Source organism: Melanerpes formicivorus, unplaced genomic scaffold (genome assembly GCF_026170545.1).
Source record: "Melanerpes formicivorus ecotype bairdi unplaced genomic scaffold, bMelFor1.0.p_v2 SCAF_26, whole genome shotgun sequence".
Taxonomy (NCBI): Eukaryota; Metazoa; Chordata; class Aves; order Piciformes; family Picidae; genus Melanerpes; species Melanerpes formicivorus.
The window spans coordinates 206,991-224,620 of NW_027142378.1; the positions used below are offsets into that span (position 1 = coordinate 206,991).

The window sequence follows — 17,630 nt, forward strand, 5'->3', positions numbered from 1 at the left end:
GCCAGGTGGGGGTTGGTGTCTTCTCCCAGGCAAGCAGCACCAGAACAAGAGGACACAGTTTCAAGCTGTGCCAGGAGAGGTTTAGGCTGGATGTTAGGAAGTTCTTCATAGAAAGAGTGATTGGCCATTGGAATGTGCTGCCCAGGGAGGTGGTGGAGTCCCCATCCCTGGAGGTGTTTAGGAAGAGCCTGGCTGAGGCACTTGGTGCCATGGTTTAGTTGATTAGATGGTGTTGGGTGATAGGTTGGACTCGAGGATCTCAAAGGTCTTTTCCAGCCTGGTTAATTCTATGCTATTCTAGTCACTGTTCCCCCAGTCAGTTCAGCTGCAGGCCCATCACTGCTCCTGGCAGGTGGGAATTCATCACTGGGACTGGGAGCTCAGCACATCTTGTTCAGAGAACACTGACACCTACTTCAGGCTCCAAGGCTTGCATAAGGCATGAAGTGTGCAGCTTGTGGCTCTTTAACCCCCTTCACAAATCAGAGTGGATTTGTTGCAGAGGAGAGCTACCTTTGCCTCCAGTGGATTAAGACTGTTGCATTAATACATTAGCAATTACTTTTAATAGAGGAACAAGAGCATTTTCTGAGGAAGGAATATAGGACTTTGCCTTCTCTGCCCATAGGTAAGACTGGAGAATGTGTTTTGGTTTTGTTTCCATTTAGATCAATGGCAGGAGACTGGTTTTGTGGCCAGGGGAGGAAGAGGAGAGTGAGTGTGGCTGTGCACCTCCAACACCAAAGCTGAAATACGTTGCACAGTAAAACTATGTGGCCACTCCTAACAGCTTGCACAGCCTACCTAGTACAGGGGGAAAGGGAACTTACCACCATTAAAAACTTTACACTTGCTTTCTGGTAAACACTGCTCTGAAAAGAAAACTGCCAGAGACCAAGAGTTTGTCAGCTCATTTTGCTGAACGTTTTCATTGCTCTCTAAGCAGCTGGAGTACACAGAACTGCACCAGCTCCTCTGCTGCCAGAAAACCAAGACCAATTCACTATAGCCAAGCCTAGGAAGAGGGGGCACCAAATGACTGGTTTTGTCCTATCTTTATCTCATCAAATCAACACTTGTCCAGGGAAAAGGCACCTTCATTTCAGAAGGATTAGCTAGAGCCCAGGTGATACTGGTTGACAGTAGGCTGAACACGAGCCTGCAGTGTGCCCAGGTGGCCAAGAAGGCCAATGGCATCCTGGCCTGTGTCAGGAAGAGTGTGGCCAGCAGGAGCAGGGAGGTCATTCTGCCCTGTGCTCAGCACTGGTTAGGCCACACCTTGAGTCCTGTGTCCAGTTCTGGGCCCCTCAGTTTAGGAAGGAGGTTGAGTTGCTGGAATGTTGCTGGAAGGGCAACAAAGCTGGGGAGGGGTCTGGAGCACAGCCCTGTGAGGAGAGGCTGAGGGAGCTGGGGTTGCTTAGCCTGCAGAAGAGGAGGCTCAGGGGAGACCTTCTTGCTCTCTGCAACTCCCTGAAGGGAGGTTGTAGCCAGGTGGGGGTTGGTCTCTTCTCCCAGGCACCCAGCACCAGAACAAGAGGACACAGTCTCAGGCTGTGCCAGGGGAGGTTTAGGTTGGAGGTTAGGAAGACATTCTACACAGAGAGCGTGATTGGCCATTGGAATGTGCTGCCCAGGGAGGTGGTGGAGTCACCATCACTGGAAGTGTTTAGGAGGAGACTTGATGGGGCACTTGGTGCCATGGATTAGTTGATTAGGTTGGACTCGATGATCTCGAAGGTCTCTTCCAACCTGGTTTATTCTGTTCTAACACTAAAGAATCAGGTGAGCCTCCCCTGTGCACCAGCAGGAGTCCTGCCCCTGTGAAACTTGGCTTTATTTACAGGAGGTTCTTCAAAGCTCGCTGTGGGCCTGGCTGTGCCTCTCAGTTTAATGTGGGAAAGCAAACCAGGGCAGATGCAAATAGAGAACCTCAAGCTGGTGCAGGCAAAGAACACAAGCAGAGGGTCCCTTGAAGAAAACAAACCAAAAAAAAAGGATTTTATTGTTTACTGTGAATATGAAGGACAGCTTTACCAAAAAAAAACCTTAGTGACTGAAGACATTCTTATATGCTTTGGGGAAAGATGAGAAACTATTTACACACAGGCAGTGAAATGGGTTAAAAAAAACCAACCTGGTTTCAGTCAATTACTGCTGAATAGAACTTTATAAAAAAAAGAGAGGAAGGAAAGGAACAGTGCAAAAATACTGTCAGAGGGACTCAGTTCTATACATGAGATAAAACTGACAAGCATAAGCTTATGTACTGATATGAATAATACATTAGCATATAAAATAGCATGCATAGATTTCATTCTTTAAAGGCTTTCAACAGCAAACAATCCTTCTGCCTTTCAGCCCGAAGAGGAAGGAGCGAGGGGCAGGAACTGATGTCTTGTTTCTCTTGGAAATGGGTGACACACAGCAAGGTGGAGAGGCTCCGATGGCTGTTGTGTGCTGACCTCTCATGTACAGAACTACAGCACAAACCCCACCAGGAAGCATCAAAATACTGAGTTACAACAGGCCAGTGAAATCCAGTGACGTAAAGACGTCCTTAAAAGATGTGATGTGGTTTAACACGCCCCACACAATGCTGCATGGGCACGTTTACAGTCCTCTGCATATGTAAACTTCTTCCCTATGAGGAAAGACTGAGGGAGCTGGGGTTGCTTAGTCTGGAGAAGAGGAGACTCAGGGGTGACCTTATTGCTCTCTACAACTCCCTGAAGGGAGGTTGTAGACAGGCAGATGTTGGTCTCCTCCCAGGCAGCCAGCACCAAAACAAGAGGACACAACCTCAGGCTGTGCCAGGGGAGGTTCAGGTTGGATGTTAGGAAGAAGTTCTGTACAGAAAGAGTGATTGCCCATTGGAATGGGCTGCCCAAGGAGGTGGTGGAGTTGCCATCATTGGAGGTGTTCAGGAGGAGACTTGATGGGGTGCTTGGTGCCATGGGTTAGTTGTTTAGGTGGGTTGGATTGGCTGATGGGTTGGACACGATGATCTTGAAGGTCTCTTCCAACCTGGTTTGGTTTATTCTAAATAAAGGTTTATTCTAAATAGCCACCAAGAGCTACTCTACCAATGGGGAAAACAGGTTTTCCATATGGAGCAATCTCAACAGGACAAACATCTGAGGAACAATGTTTCTGGCACTGGAGATTTAGATTCTTCTAAAGACTGAGTAGCAGCAAGAAAATACTTTTATTTAACATACCCCAGAAAGGAAGTTCTTATAGACACAATGTATAATGAAGGTGTGGAACTTCACCCCCAGAGGATGTTGTGGAGGTCAGAGGAATACATACATGGTTTCTAAAGAAAGGGTGATGAGGCTCCTGGAAGGTGGATCCAGCAGCAGTTACCAAACACAGCAAGCAGGATGTGACTTTGGCCTGGAGAAGCCCCTGAAGGCCTGGTTGCCAGGTGTACTGGAGGCTGAGCACCCTCTTCCAAGTGCATTCATATTGTGTCAGCTGCCACCCACTCTCCAAGGCAGGCTGTGACCTCCAATCTGCCATGGAACTAGTCTCAGAGAAGCCTTCCTTTTTCACTCCTGGCTGCCTAATCAGGGAGTACTGCCCCTGACATGTCGGGAGCTGAATGTCCAAAACATTCCAGTCTGTACCAAGCTGATTTTCAACAATACAACTATTGGGCACCATGTTCACTTGAGGGATCAGCTGAAGCATTAGCCTTTCCTCTGCTGGGATTCTTCAGTGAAAGCTGCTAGTTTATTGCTGACTTCCAGATCAGCCCCCAGAAGCAAAGTACTCGCTGTTGTAGCGTGTGGGAAGCTCTCAGTGAGGGGGCACAGAAAGGACAAGAAACAAAACTTCAAAGAAGTGCCAGCCAAACAATGGCTGAGAGGAACCAACAGAGCTGTAATCTAAGCTACTCTAAAAACACTGACAAAATTTATTTACTTTAAATCTCTAAACACTGGTGGGTTCGACCTGTGCACTGAATGTTTTGTTTCACACTCCAACAATAGCTTTATCTATGGTTAAGGATTAATCTCCTGTTGTTGGTCCAGTAGCCCCAGCAGCTGGCTCTTCCCTTCCTCAGATCACAGTCCCTGCAAGCCAGGGCTGTGGGTATAATGTCCACTTCTCTAAAGGCTTGGATGGCATCTGTAGCTCCCATAAGCACCAGAAAACTCTCTAGAAGGCTAAGAACAAACGGGGGACAACTGCCTTTGGCATTCTGATTTTGCAGCCTTTCTCCTGTTGGCATCAAACCTCGTCTCCAAACTCTGGATAACTTGGACTATGCATCAGCAGCTTTACATGCATCTCTCTAGCAGGGTGGCCAAATGATATTTTCATGCAGTGCTTCCCTTCCAAGGTCAATTCTGGTATTTGCTCTTTCAATATGATACATCCAATATGATAGATGATACATCCAATACGATGATGCAGCCTTTATGCCATGCAGTGGGTGCCTCCCCCAGCTCTCTGGCTGTACAGCATTCTTTTCCACAAAGGAAAGCAGCAAAATTGACTTCTCAGTGATGCATGAGAGCTGCTACAGCAGCCACCAGCTGCAGAGATGCTTCCACTTTCTGAACACACAGTTCACAAACCTTTAGCAAGACTGACAACAGCTAATTCAGTCATCATCTCCTCCCAGGAGACCGGTGGGAAGCCAGCTGTTGAGATTGCAGCATGGTGAGTGGCTGCTGCATTTTCCCCATAGGTTTGGGTGTTACAGGGAAGCAGGAGGTTGCCCCTCAGCAGTTACTTTAGAGTGGCTTGTGGGTTGCACAGACAGAGCAGCTACTGGATCAAAAATTCAGCTATTAGTTTAAAATGAATGCTGTTAAAGCAGGAGACTTACTCTTTGCCAACCTCTGTTCTGCCATTTGCATTCCTGCCTCTGTAGGAAAAAAGTAGTTTAAGAAAGCTCTCAAATTCATGCAGATATTTAGTAGTAGTTGTAGCTGAGGCTGCAAAAGTAAGTGGAACAGAACTGTCCTTCAGTATGCTCTTTATAAAGGACTGCATTAGTAATAGGTTGACTTAAGTTCTCACAGATCTGTCTCCTGCCAGCTGGAACTGGTGTTGAGGAAAGGTATTTCCAATAAAGCTAAGCATTTGGGTTCCCTATACAGCTGTGTACGACAGCTTGTGGGGACAAGCTGCTTCTCTCCTCAGCTACTTGAGGACAAGAGGCGCCAAAGCAGCTCTGTGGAGGATACCCACAGCACTGAGCAACACCAGAGCTCAGCTGCCATCTCTCCCATCCCTGATCAGAGACACAACAACAGGCATGAAATGTTCAGACAGTAACCAAAACTTAGCAATGGTAGCCTTGAAGTTGCTGGCAGCAAAGAGTTTAAAGGGGAAAACAAATAGGAAAGAAAGGGGGGGGGGGGGGGGGGGGAAGGCTGCAAAATACAGTGGAAGAATGGACCAAAAGGAAGACCTCCACAATAGATTCCCAAGCCAGACTTTCTCACTCATTCCAGGTTTTCTCTTGGAGAGTGATGGAGCATGGGCAAAATGTGCCAGTCTGCAACATGGATGCTCTGTGAGCAGACTGCCTCTACCAGGTGTTTTAAGATGCAGCTCTAGTCATGGACTGTTGATGCATCTTTGCAAGAATTTCACTTCAGACTTCACTCTAAATGGATGAAATTGGTCTCTTGGAACCTACCCCCTGTCATGCTTTGATGCTGAAAAACCCAAGCAGCTCAACAGCATCTCCAAACTCCTTTTCTGCTTGAGGCCTCTGCTGTTAAAGCCTGTGTGGCAGAAACTAACCAGTACCGTTGCTTCAGCCTGATGCATTCGTTCCTGCTGTGACTAATAAAATTGGATGCAAAATGCATTTTCCTGTCACTCCCTCAAGGTTAGGACATAGTGCCCAAGGAATTTTGGTCTGATGGAAGTAGAGCAGGTTCAAAGTCAGAAGGTTCAGTTTTTCCCTTACAAGCCTGTATCGCATTTCAATCGTGGAACACGGGATTGGTCGCAGCCTGGGCTGGAAGGGAGCCTCTGAAGACACCCAGCAGCCCGGTTCACTTATGGCATGAGCAGATCTGGTCAAGATAAAATCTAGCAGGCAAAAAAAAAATAGCACATTGAAGGCAGATGAAAGGGAAAGCTTAAAATTACCATTCTTTGAAAATGAAAGGGAAAGGGTGAGTCACCTTGGCCTCTATCTACCACACCAGCTACGGCAGGGGTTAATTGCAAATGACTGTTTACTACACGGCCACTCACTTGGCTCATTAGGAGGCACTGACTTAATTTGGAAAGGATTTTCAGGGCTGGTTTGTAGTTGCTATTTTTGCAAGACACTTATCTGATGGTTGATTTCTTTCCCTTTCAAATGCAGCACTTTACCTTCTCCTAACTTTCCTGTGCTCACCGGAGGAACAGGAGTGAAATTGCAGCTAAGGAAAGCCCACCAGTGAGACACAGGAACAAGATTCTTTCCCCTCCTTGCCGTCTACTGCTGGTGTCCAAACGGAGCAGTGGGACTTGACAGCTCCGAGTTCAAACTTAATTCATCATTAGGAAATGATTCAAAAAGTTCTAATGAGATAACTAATTTCATACACTTTGCTTCAAGGTTTACTCCTTGGCTTGCTTCCCAGATACAAAGCATCCCTCTGCAATTATCATGCAGATGCTGCTGAAAAGACTTTAAATGGTTGCTGTGCTAATTTAACAAGAGCTGTGTTGGCATTGGCAGAAGAAATGAAGAGGAGAACAGGCTCGCTGAAAATTCAGCTGATCCCTGAATGGAACATGGTCAACATACTACAGCTGAACAACTTTCTGTGATGTGTTGGTAGCTGGAAGTCTCCACCAGAACCTCGTTAGGCCTGCACTGCAGGGAAGCAAATCAGCACAGCACAGATAACACTGAAGAAACATTCTGGTGCAGAGCTGTAGCCTGGGCTCCCACTGGTTTGAGGAAAAGGAAGGTGTGCACGTCTCTTCAGGGCTTATTGGCTTAAGGATTTGTATACTGAGCAGGGGTTGGAGGTGGGGATGCAACAGAGAAGCAATGATGGAACTAAAAGATAAAATATATCTGGGGAAGGGATACAAAGAAAGCCGATTTCACCTTGACAGAGTAACTGCATTCCCCTGCATGCCCCAAGAAGATGAGATGCACAATCTCCTCCTCCACCCCTGGAGATTTCTGAAACTGGATGTGACCCTGGGCAAGCCTATTCAAGTTAGCTGTGGGGTGAGCAGGGTTGGGACCAGAGATCCCCAAGGCTACTCTCTAGCCTGATCCAGTCCCTAGCAACCTGACAGGACTGCAGTCAAAGCAGGGCTGGACTGTTTACAGGAGGGTGGCAGTGTGCAGGGATGGGAGAAGAGTCAGTGTGAGGAGGGTGCTGGGCCATCTCATTTAGACTACACTATCAGCTAGAAAGGTTGGACCAGATGAACTTTGGAGTCTCTTCCAACCTGGAGTTCTGTGATTCTGAACTTCAGGGCAGGAACTTTCCACCTTTTGCCCCAGAAACAAAAGTGTAGGGAGTCCCACCACAACTTGCTTAACCCACCAGAGTTACCTGAAAGATTCATTCACTGACTTCACCCTGCCCTGCTTCAGCTCACACAAATCTCTTCAAGGATTGCACACAGTAGGAAAGGCCTCATTCAAAAGGTCAATGTATTTTTTTCCCCCCCAAGGGCTAATCTAAAACTGTAATTCTTGTGGAATTTGAGCAGCTTAGCACCCAAAACTCTCTGCTCTCACACCATCCTGTGTTTGAGCCCTATGGTACGTGACCTGCTGCATGCACTCGGGTCTCCTTCCTCCATGGCCGTGTTCCCCTGAGCTTCCACTTGCACAGAGTGGTAACTGATACCTAGCAGCTCTCGTTTCTACCCTGGAAGCCACGCATCTGGGTCCAAAATGTTCTTTGCAAGGGGGAAAAAGCCCACTGCCAAATAACTGCTCATTTCAGGAGCTGTGTGGCAAAATAAAAGCCAGCCACCCAGCTCTGCAAAGGGACTGCTTTCACGGACATGTTACAACGCAGACCAGTCACGGCAAATGTGGTTCAGCTCGAAGGTCACTGTAAGCTTTACAAGTTATTAAAGTAATTCACAAGTTATTCAAAGGAAAAAAAAATAAATTATGTCTTGTATAAAATAATCCACTGGAGACTCTAGTAGAAAGAACAAACAATCATTCCTTACTCTCAGGACAACTTTAAAAAGTCCAACATCTGCACCCAGTGTTGTCGAGGCAGTCCCCACCTCGCGCATCAGTAAGGTTCGGTCAGGTCCACAAAGCTGGCTCTGGGATGTTTGGTAAGGATTAAATAAGTCTGGAGTTTTGCAGGAACTGGATGAGCACTTGGTAGACAAACTTGTACTGGGCTATGGTCTGTATCATAAACATCCTCTGCTCCCGCAGGTGTCTCAGCATCACAGGAACATCCACTTTCTGCAAAGCACAGAGAAACACACCGAGGGTTGCAGGCTCATGAAATCCATCAGCCATTGTCTCAAATATCAGTTATCTGGCACAGAGAACTACTGAATGTAGTGAATTATAGCCAACCAGAGAGCAAAAAACACAGCATTTTTCCCCCCACCAGCTTTCATTTCAAGGAACCTTAGCCTGGAGAAGAGGAGGCTCAGCCTGGAGAAGAGGAGGCTCAGGGGTGACCTCATTGCCCTCTACAACTACCTGAAGGGTGGTTGTAGCCAGGAAGGGGTTGGTCTCTTCTCCCAGGCAACCAGCACCAGAACAAGAGGACACAGTCTCAAGCTGTGCCAGGAGAGGTTTAGACTCGAGGTGAGGAGAAAGTTCTTCACCGAGCGAGTCATTCACCATTGGAATGTGCTGCCCAGGGAGGTGGTGGAGTCACCGTCCCTGGAGGCATTCAAGAGGGGATTGGATGTGGCACTTGGTGCCATGGTCTAGTCATGAGGTCTGTGTTGATAGGTTGGACTCGATGATCCTTGAGGTCTCTTCCAACCTTAGTGATACTGTGATACTGTGATACTGTGAATATAACATCAGTCAGGTTATGCCCATCCAGGGCTTTCCCCACTAAGGCTAATGGGAATGTCTGGACTGATGTAAGTGGGCAGACGACCAAGGGCCTGTCTTCCAGCTCTGTACCACTGATTACCTCTCAGCAGACCACCAACAGGACACATAATGCAGTGTGGCTTTTTTTGGAGTATTCTTCTACTACAACATAGCCATTTTCAACTTAGTAAGATGAATCTATCCTATTCTCTCAAGCTAAAGGCTTAGATAGATACATCAAGAAAGTCTGGTACAAAATTCCAACAGCCAAGGTTATATAGCTTGCTTCAGACCCCACCACTGAGTGCACAAACAGGAGCCAAGTCCACCTGCATACTGCCCTCCTATCTATGGTCAAACTTATTCATTGAAGGAGGCTCTGAGAGGGTGTTAAACCAGCAAGCAGGCACCAGGATCACAGGCACAAAGATCCCTTGGACAAAATTAACAGTGCAGGCAAATACACTGATCCTTCCACTAAAGGACAAGGGAAGACACTGTCACCAAGAGGTCCATAAACTCTTGACACCTGGCCTCCCACAGCCAAGACTCTGCTAATAAATAACTCTCCTCAGGAAAAGTGAAACAAGGAGCCAGTATCTGCAATGAGTACTTTGCAGACTTCAGGCCAGCATAGGTCCATTGTCATCTGCTGAATGTCCAACTAGCAGTTGGGACACGTGAAGTATTCTCCAAGGATGCATCTTCCAGCTTAGTTTCATCTACAAGAAATTCATGCACATGCCCTGGAAATGCTCTGCAATAGGAATTAGAGCACACTGAGTGGGGACAGATCAGGAAGTCCAAGGTGAAAGCACATCCCATAACTCATCAAGCACACTGGGGCACAGGCACCCTATAATGGCCCAAATTAAAACCATCTGTGACACAGAGGCCTATGAGATGAGGTCAAGTGTTAGAAGTCACTGGAAATGTCATTAGGTGTCACCACCACATCTCTAGGCTTTAGGGAGGGGAAAGCCCTATGGTGTGACTGCATATTGTCTGTTACAGCAGCTACGTGAGGAGCTACTCAGAAGTCGCCAAGCCATGAAGCTCAGCTTGCCAGGCTCCAAATCTAAAGGGCATGTAATATGACCCAAGCTGAGAGGGACACATTTTCTGTGGCAGCAGTAAATGCAAGCATGAAGATACATGCTCTTTTTGAGGAAGCTCTTGAGCAGTTCAAGGCTGAAGGACAGCTATTCCATCAGGCAATACAAACTCTGCTTCAGAACGCCAGTTGGTCAGTCCAGAAACAACAGGAAGAAACTCAGCAAGTCTGGGGGTTGAGATGAGAAATGTTACAGGCATAATGCCTGGACAGAGAAACAAAATTAAGACTGCTGCTAACCCTTGGAAGTGCAGCTGGGCACAGAGTCTGCTTCCATGCACACTGAAGACTTCTGGAAGGCTTAAAATAAAACTGACACTGCGTATCCATTTCTGTCCCTGCGGACACCGCCTCGTCTGCGTTGTGTGTAAACAAGCCCCAGCTCACAGGCTATCGCTTTCTGAACACAAGCCCAAATATTCTGCCACATACCCAACAAGCTGTTATGAAAAGGCCATCTCTAAAGCCAACAAGTGCAAAGATCTGTGATGAGTAATGCCATATTGCTTTCAAACAGGTGCAAAGGAAAACCCAAGCTCGTTCCAGTTAGCTTGGCTAACGCGGAGAAAGCCGCCCCGTGGACTCGGATGCTCACGAAAGCCACGCAGGCCTTCGCTGAGCAGAGTCCTGTGCAACCTGATCTCACCTGAGCAACTACAACAAAAATGCAGGCCAGCTTCAACCTGCACCCTGTCCAGCTTCAACCTGTTCAGCCTGAAGAAGAGGAGGCTCAGGGGAGACCTTCTTGCTGTCTACAACTACCTGAAGGGAGGTCGTAGCCAAGTGGGGGTTGGTCTCTTCTCCCAGGCAACCCAGCACCAGAAGGAGAGGACACAATCTCAAGCTGCACCAGGGGAAGTTTAGGCTGGAGGTGAGGAGAAAGTTCTTCACTGACAGAGTTGTTAGCCACTGGAATGTGCTGCCCAGGGAGGTGGTGGAGTCACCATCCCTGGAGGTGTTCAAGAGGGGACTGGACATGGCACTTGGTGCCATGGTTTAGTCATGAGGTCTGTGGTGACAGGTTGGACTTGATGATCTTTGAGGTCTTTTCCAACCTTGTTGATGCTATGATTCTATGCACCCCATGTGCCTCTCTCAGGAGTTTGGTGCTTGACAGCTTGTTGATTTTTTCACTGTGCACACAGTGATCTGTGCACCTCAACAGGGACCAGGCTCTGGCTTACCTCAGAAATGAAAGAAAAATCTGTGCTACCTATTTGACCTTGCTACTTGTAGTCAGCTCAGCATTTTACTCCAGGTAAGCAGCACCTTCAAACTCACCTCAGTTACAACACACATGTCATGCTTTGCTAAGGTGGAATTTGCAAAAAGAACAACTAAAAATGCCACTCATTTCTGTCTCCCAGACTAAAAGATCCCTCTTATGAAAACACACTACAGCTGCAATCATGAGTTCATGTCCCAGTGCCAAGTCCGAAGCAGAAGTTGGTAGAGCAGGATATCAATTACTTTCTTGTTCTGCTTGTCTACAGCAGTAAGGATGTAATGATGTGACATATCACTATACAGCAAGTTACTGAAATCCTATCCCTGCCATGAGATAAACAGCTTTAGACTCAAGCAGCTACTGCCTAGAAGCCAGGCTGACTGAAGATGTGGGGTACTTGATTAAATACGACTTTCTACCTAAATCTGAAACCTCAGATGCAAGAGCTCTGGTCTTAGTTCACTTAGTTCACTTAGCACTGCAAGCAGACTTTCCCAGAATCACAGAATCACCAAGGTTGGAAGAGACCTCAAAGATCATCAAGTCCAACCTGTCACCACAGACCTCATGACTAGACCATGGCACCAAGTGCCACATCCAATCCCCTCTTGAACACCTCCAGGGATGGTGACTCCACCACCTCCCTGGGCAGCACATTTCGATGGCGAACGCCTCAGTGAAGAACTTTCTCCTCACCTCCAGCCCAACAGAATCAGAATTTCCAACCTCCTTCCTCTTTCTCTTCATTGCTCACATGTTAACTCTGCTTACTAGGACACTTCTGAGGAAACCAACCAATCTGGAATACTGAAGGATTTAAAGTCATTTCATTTCAGCAAAACACCCCAATTAATCTGGCTTCACACTGAACCAGTAAAGCTGCTGCAAGAGAAGCAACTCTCTCTGTGCAGAACGCCCTGTCACAAACTGAAAACATACCATGAGGATTTTTAGATGTATTTTTTTAATGAGGTTTTAATAAACCAAGAAAAATCTTGACTTAGTGCAATCCACAGCAAGAAAGCCCTTAAGGAGAAGTGCCTTTAATAGTAATGATGATTTGCATCATGAATCGAGACAAAAGAGCGCTTTAATTAAGGCACATCAGAGCAATCCCTGATTAATGAGCACTACCATCAGCTCTGAGTGAATTTGAGGAGAATTCTTCCCAATGTCAAGGCTCACCCCCATGCTCAGATGTTGAGCTACTGCCTTTATCTTCACTTGCTACTTAGCTACTCTGCCAAACAGGTGACTTCTGTAAACCACAAACTAAGGTGTCCAGAACTACTGCCCAACTGTTGCTGCCTGTCCCTGGCACAGCATTAGCAGACAGAGGTTACTATGAAGCAGACACAACTACAGTGATGCTCACAAGAGATTCAGGCACAGCTCTTGTAACTATCCAGATTTCCTTTGGCATGCAGAAACATAATGACTGCTGTGGGAACAGCAGCAGTCACTTCCAGGTGCCAGCATGTAAGGAAAGAAGTCAAGGAGGCTAGAGTCAGAGCTGGTGTCCCACATGAGTAGTTATGGATAGGATAGGATAGGATAGGATAGGATAGGATAGGATAGGATAGGATAGGATAGGATAGGATAGGATAGGATAGGATAGGATAGGATAGGATAGGATAGGATAGGATAGGATAGGATAGGATAGGATGGAATGCAATGGAATGCAGTGGAATGGAATCGAATCGAATCGAATCAACCAGGTTGGAAGAGACCTTTGAGATCATCGAGTCCAACCCATCATCCAACACCATCTAATCAACTAAACCATAGCACCAAGCACTCTATGAAGTCTCCTCCTAAACAGCTCCATGATGGTGACTCCACCACCTCCATGGGCAGCACATTCCAATGGGCAATCACTCCCTCCATGAAGAGTTTCTTCCTAACACCCAGCCTAAACCTCCCCTGGTGCAGCTTGAGATTGCGTCCTCTTGTTCTGGTGCTGGTTGCCTGGGAGAAGAGGCCACCCCCCACCTGGCTACAGCCTCCCTTCAGAGAGTTGTAGACAGCAAGAAGGTCTCCCCTGAGCCTCCTCTTCTCCAGGCTAAGCAACCCCAGCTCCCTCAGCCTCTCCTCACAGGGCTGTGCTCCAGACCCCTCCCCAGCTTTGTGAAACAGCAGTCAGCCTAGGAAGTCTGCAGGATTCCCAAAGTACGTAGCTGTGGGTCCTTTCTGCCTGAGCCTGCTCCTTCTTCCCCTTCCTCCCCCAGCCCCAAATAGAAAGGAGAGGAAAACAGCATAAATTGTGACATGGATCTATGTGACGGCTTCACCTCTAGTGAGGCCCAGCGTTGGAGGAGGGCATCTCAGCTGAGCTGAGCCCAGGAGCTCTGGGTGATCTTGTAACTACAGAATGATGAGCTGCTGGGGGGGGCTAACACAGAACAAAAAAATTACTTTTTGCATCAACTTTAAAAACAAAGAAAGTGATGAAGGGATGGAAAGCAGGCTGGCACTTGCCTGCTTTAGGATCCACATTTTTGCATGAGCCAGAGCTGCAATTTGCACAGTGCTTTGCACAGAAGGGCTCCCTCTGTAACTCCTGTATGGCTCCCCTTTGTACCTCCTTTATGGTAACACAGAATTAGGGGAGCATTTCAGCACCTGCACCTAGGCTCCCCTGAATTTAGTGCAGCTCATCTAGTGGATGGTAGATGCACTCTCATCTCTACAAGAGGTTCTGACCTTTGAACAGTTTCTTTGGCAACTGAAATCCTCAGTCTCCATGGCTGTCGCTTGGAAACCGCGTGGCATATTGTGATTCAAGATGCAAGGTTCTCCCTGGGCAGTTCCCCAGTGTGGTGGCACACAGGTGAAAAGCAAGCTGCTACACATGTCACTCTGCAAGTTACTCTGCTGGTGCTCTTACACTCAGCTCCACACCATCTTATTATTCCCCCACATACACAATTTTTTCTTAAGACTGTTAAGTTTTGTTTCCAGATGGGAGTAGAGACAGTACAAGAGAGAGGGAAGCAGCCCAAGGAGTGAATGTCGAGGGCAAAGAGCTAGTTCAAAGGGCTAGGAAGGTGACATCATTCTCTAGCTTCTTTCAGGCAATCCTTGTAAAGATGCAAAGCCTTCGACACTGTCCCGCACCACATCCTGGTCTCCAGGCTGGTGACACATGGGTTGGATGGGTGACCACTAGATGGATAAGGAACTGGCTTGATGGCCAAAGAGTGGCTGTCAATGGCTCCATGTCCCAGTGGAGGCCAGGGACAAGCAGAGTCCCTCAGGGATCAGTCCTGGCACCAGGCTTGTTCAACATCTTCGTGGGTGCCATGGACAGTGGCATTGAGTGCACCCTCAGCAAGTTTGCTGATGACACCAAGCTGTGTGGTGCAGCAGACAGCTGGAGGGAAGGGAGGCCATCCAGAGGGACCTTGACAGGCTGGAGAGGTGGGCACAAGCCAACCTCAGGAGGTTCAACAAGACCAAGGGCAGGGTCCTGCAGCTGGGTCGAGGCAATCCCAGGCACAAATCCAGGCTGGGCAGGGACTGGCTGGAAAGCAGCCCTGAGGAGAGAGACTTGGGGGTGCTGGGGGACAAAAAGCTCAACAGGAGCTCTCAGTGTGCAATTGCAGCCCACGAAGCCAATCAGATCCTGGGCTGCATCAGGAGAAGTGTGGCCAGCAGGTCAAGGGAGGTGATTCTCCCTCTCTACTCAGCTCTGGTGAGACCCCACCTGGAGTACTGTGTCCAGGTCTGGAGCCCCTATTGCAAGAGGGATCTGGAGGTGCTGGAAGGTGTCAAGAGAAGGGCGACGAGGATGAGCAGAGGGCTGGAGCACCTCTCCTGTGAGGACAGACTGAAGGAGTTGGGGCTGTTCAGTCTGGAGAAGAGAAGGCTCTGAGGTGACCTCATTGTGGCCTTCCAGTATCTGAGGGGGCCTACAAGAAGGCTGGGGAGGGACTGCTCAGGATCTCAGGTAGTGATAGGACTAGGGGGAATGGAATGAAGCTGGAGGTGGGGAGATTCAGGCTGGAGGTGAGGAGGAAGTTCTTCCCCATGAGAGTGGTGAAGCCCTGGAATGGGTTGTCCAGGGAGGTGGTTGAGGCCCTGTCCCTGGAGGTGTTTAAGCCCAGGCTGAATGAGGTTCTGGCCAGCCTGCTCTAGTGTGAGGTGTCCCTGCTCATGGCAGGGGGGTTGGAACTAGCTGATCCTTGTGGTCCCTTCCAACCCTGACTGATACTATGCTGTTGCTAGACTGTTAGTTAAATACATACATGAATTTGCCAAGTTCTTAAAAGAGCTAAAAAAGCCCTCATTTTGAATGTATCCAAAAAATCCTGATGAAAAATGTGCATTACCAACTTGGCACAAAACTGCACATAACCTGCCAGGGGAACTCTCTGCCTGTTGCACTTAAGGCTCTTGTCTCTCAAAGGTAGTCGAAAGCACTTCAATGTCTTTTAGCTTACTCAGGCACCTCAAGAAAGGCACTCATGGTTTGTCTTGAGAAAGCAGCTGACTTACCTCATTGTGCTCCAAGCACCCAATCATCAGTTCTGTCAGGATCACCACTCCAGTCCTTCCCACCCCTGCGCTGCAGTGGACCACGATAGGAGGGTTGCAGTTGTTGCTGCTGTCCAACACGCTGTTGGTGTGGCGACGCACAGACTGAATCTCCTCCAAGTAAGCTGCAAGATAAAATGCAGGTGAGGTTGCAAACATCTATGCACCTAGACATAGAATATGGGGGGGGGGAAGCACATGGAAGAGTAATTCTTGGTCAAAGTGACAACAATGTACCTTTTTTTACAACAGGACAGGGTGTGCTGAACAGCACGGAGCCCAGCAGGTACCAGCTGGGTGTCTGTTATGACTTCAGTGTCTGCTCCTTCAAACTAAACAGTTCTTTAAAAGAATTGAACTCTGTTTTCCCTTCTGCAAATCTCCAGGTCCCCTAAGTAGATGATCCTAGACACTGCTTACATCAGCTCCTGCTATTAACAAGCTGGGATCAAAACGACAGCCAAGTCCCACTACTGCCTGTCAAAGCCAGTACCAGACAGGACGCGAGCCTCCATCTGCCTCTTTGCCCCTCCCCGCCTTCTCCCTTCTAAAGTGAGCTAGAATCTCACCTACTCCTCTGCTCAGGGTTTGTTTCTCAACAGCTATGAGCCCTTCTGGGAGCTCATCTTTGTCTCCCCTGAAGCCATTTCTGGAAAGCACATGATTCAGAACAGTTGTCTTGTGTGGCTGTCCTAGTGTCCAGTGCATTCTACTGCCAAACTGCAGAGATAACCTTACATGCTGGAAGCTCACTTGGTCAGATAAACACACCATAAACTACAGCTCTGACTCTGACCTCTAAACATCATTCCAGCATAGTCTCCATGCATGATAAAGCTGATGGACCTTCCTCAGAAGCATATATCCACGGGTGTTAACTCTTAAGAGACTTAGATTCCCACCAGCCAGAGTGGGAAGTGAGATCACAGACAAACTCTCCTGTCCCAGCTCATGGTATTATGGCACTGCAGCCTAAGAAGTCCTTTCCACACAGGTGGGCTGTGGCTGGAGGCCTACCAGCAAAACAGGACTATATATGGTGGCAAACAATGGGACAGAGGAAATGGGGGATGATCAGCTTCCAATTATTCCTATGCCCAAACACAGCTACAGGGGTTAGTAGGAGAAACAAAAGTTGAAACAAACTAGGAAGTGGACAATAGCTTTGCCTTACAGACAGACCCCATGGCACTCCTCTGTCAAAGCTGAAGTGTCATTTTTATCTCCCAACCCTGTGACAGAACTGGGGAAAGGAGGATGCTACTTCCACTAAGCTTCTATCAGGCAAAGGAGAGTGGATCACTGAAGGATGGCAGCTGTGTCAAGACTGAAGTGGAACTAACTGGACCTTGCTGACAGTTACAACAGAGCTACACTGCTGCAGCTGAAAAGCTAAGAGGGCAGGCATCTCCAACATCAGTACAGCACAGACAGACTCCTTCAGTGGTAACTTCAAGATCTCTGCATCACTCTACTGTAGCACCAAGGATGTAGCTTTAGTTAAATAATGTTTGAACTCCTGTTGCCTATCATGGTAGTGTTTGTTACTTGTTTAAAAGTAGGAAGCATTATTAACTGATAGAATCAATAAGGTTGGAAGAGACCTCAGAGATCATCAAGCCCAACCTGTCACCCAACACCTCATGACTAACTAAGCCATGGCACCAAGTGCCACATCCAATCCGCCCTTGGACACCTCCAGGGATGGTGACTCCACCACCTCCCTGGCCAGC

General features: G+C 47.9%; 1 protein-coding gene across 1 annotated transcript in view; it reads right to left on the reverse strand.

Moving 5' to 3' along the window:
* Positions 1 to 1,965: 1,965 nt before the first annotated feature.
* Positions 1,966 to 17,630, reverse strand: part of PTPN14 (protein tyrosine phosphatase non-receptor type 14) — a 167,658-nt gene continuing 151,993 nt past the window's right edge. Inside the window, exons 18-19 of the mRNA XM_068153415.1 lie at positions 15,859 to 16,022; positions 1,966 to 8,425 (exon numbers count right to left, since the gene is read on the reverse strand). Coding sequence (XP_068009516.1) covers positions 8,297 to 8,425; positions 15,859 to 16,022 — 293 coding nt within the window. The 3' untranslated portion in view covers positions 1,966 to 8,296. The remainder of the gene's footprint in view (positions 8,426 to 15,858; positions 16,023 to 17,630) is intronic.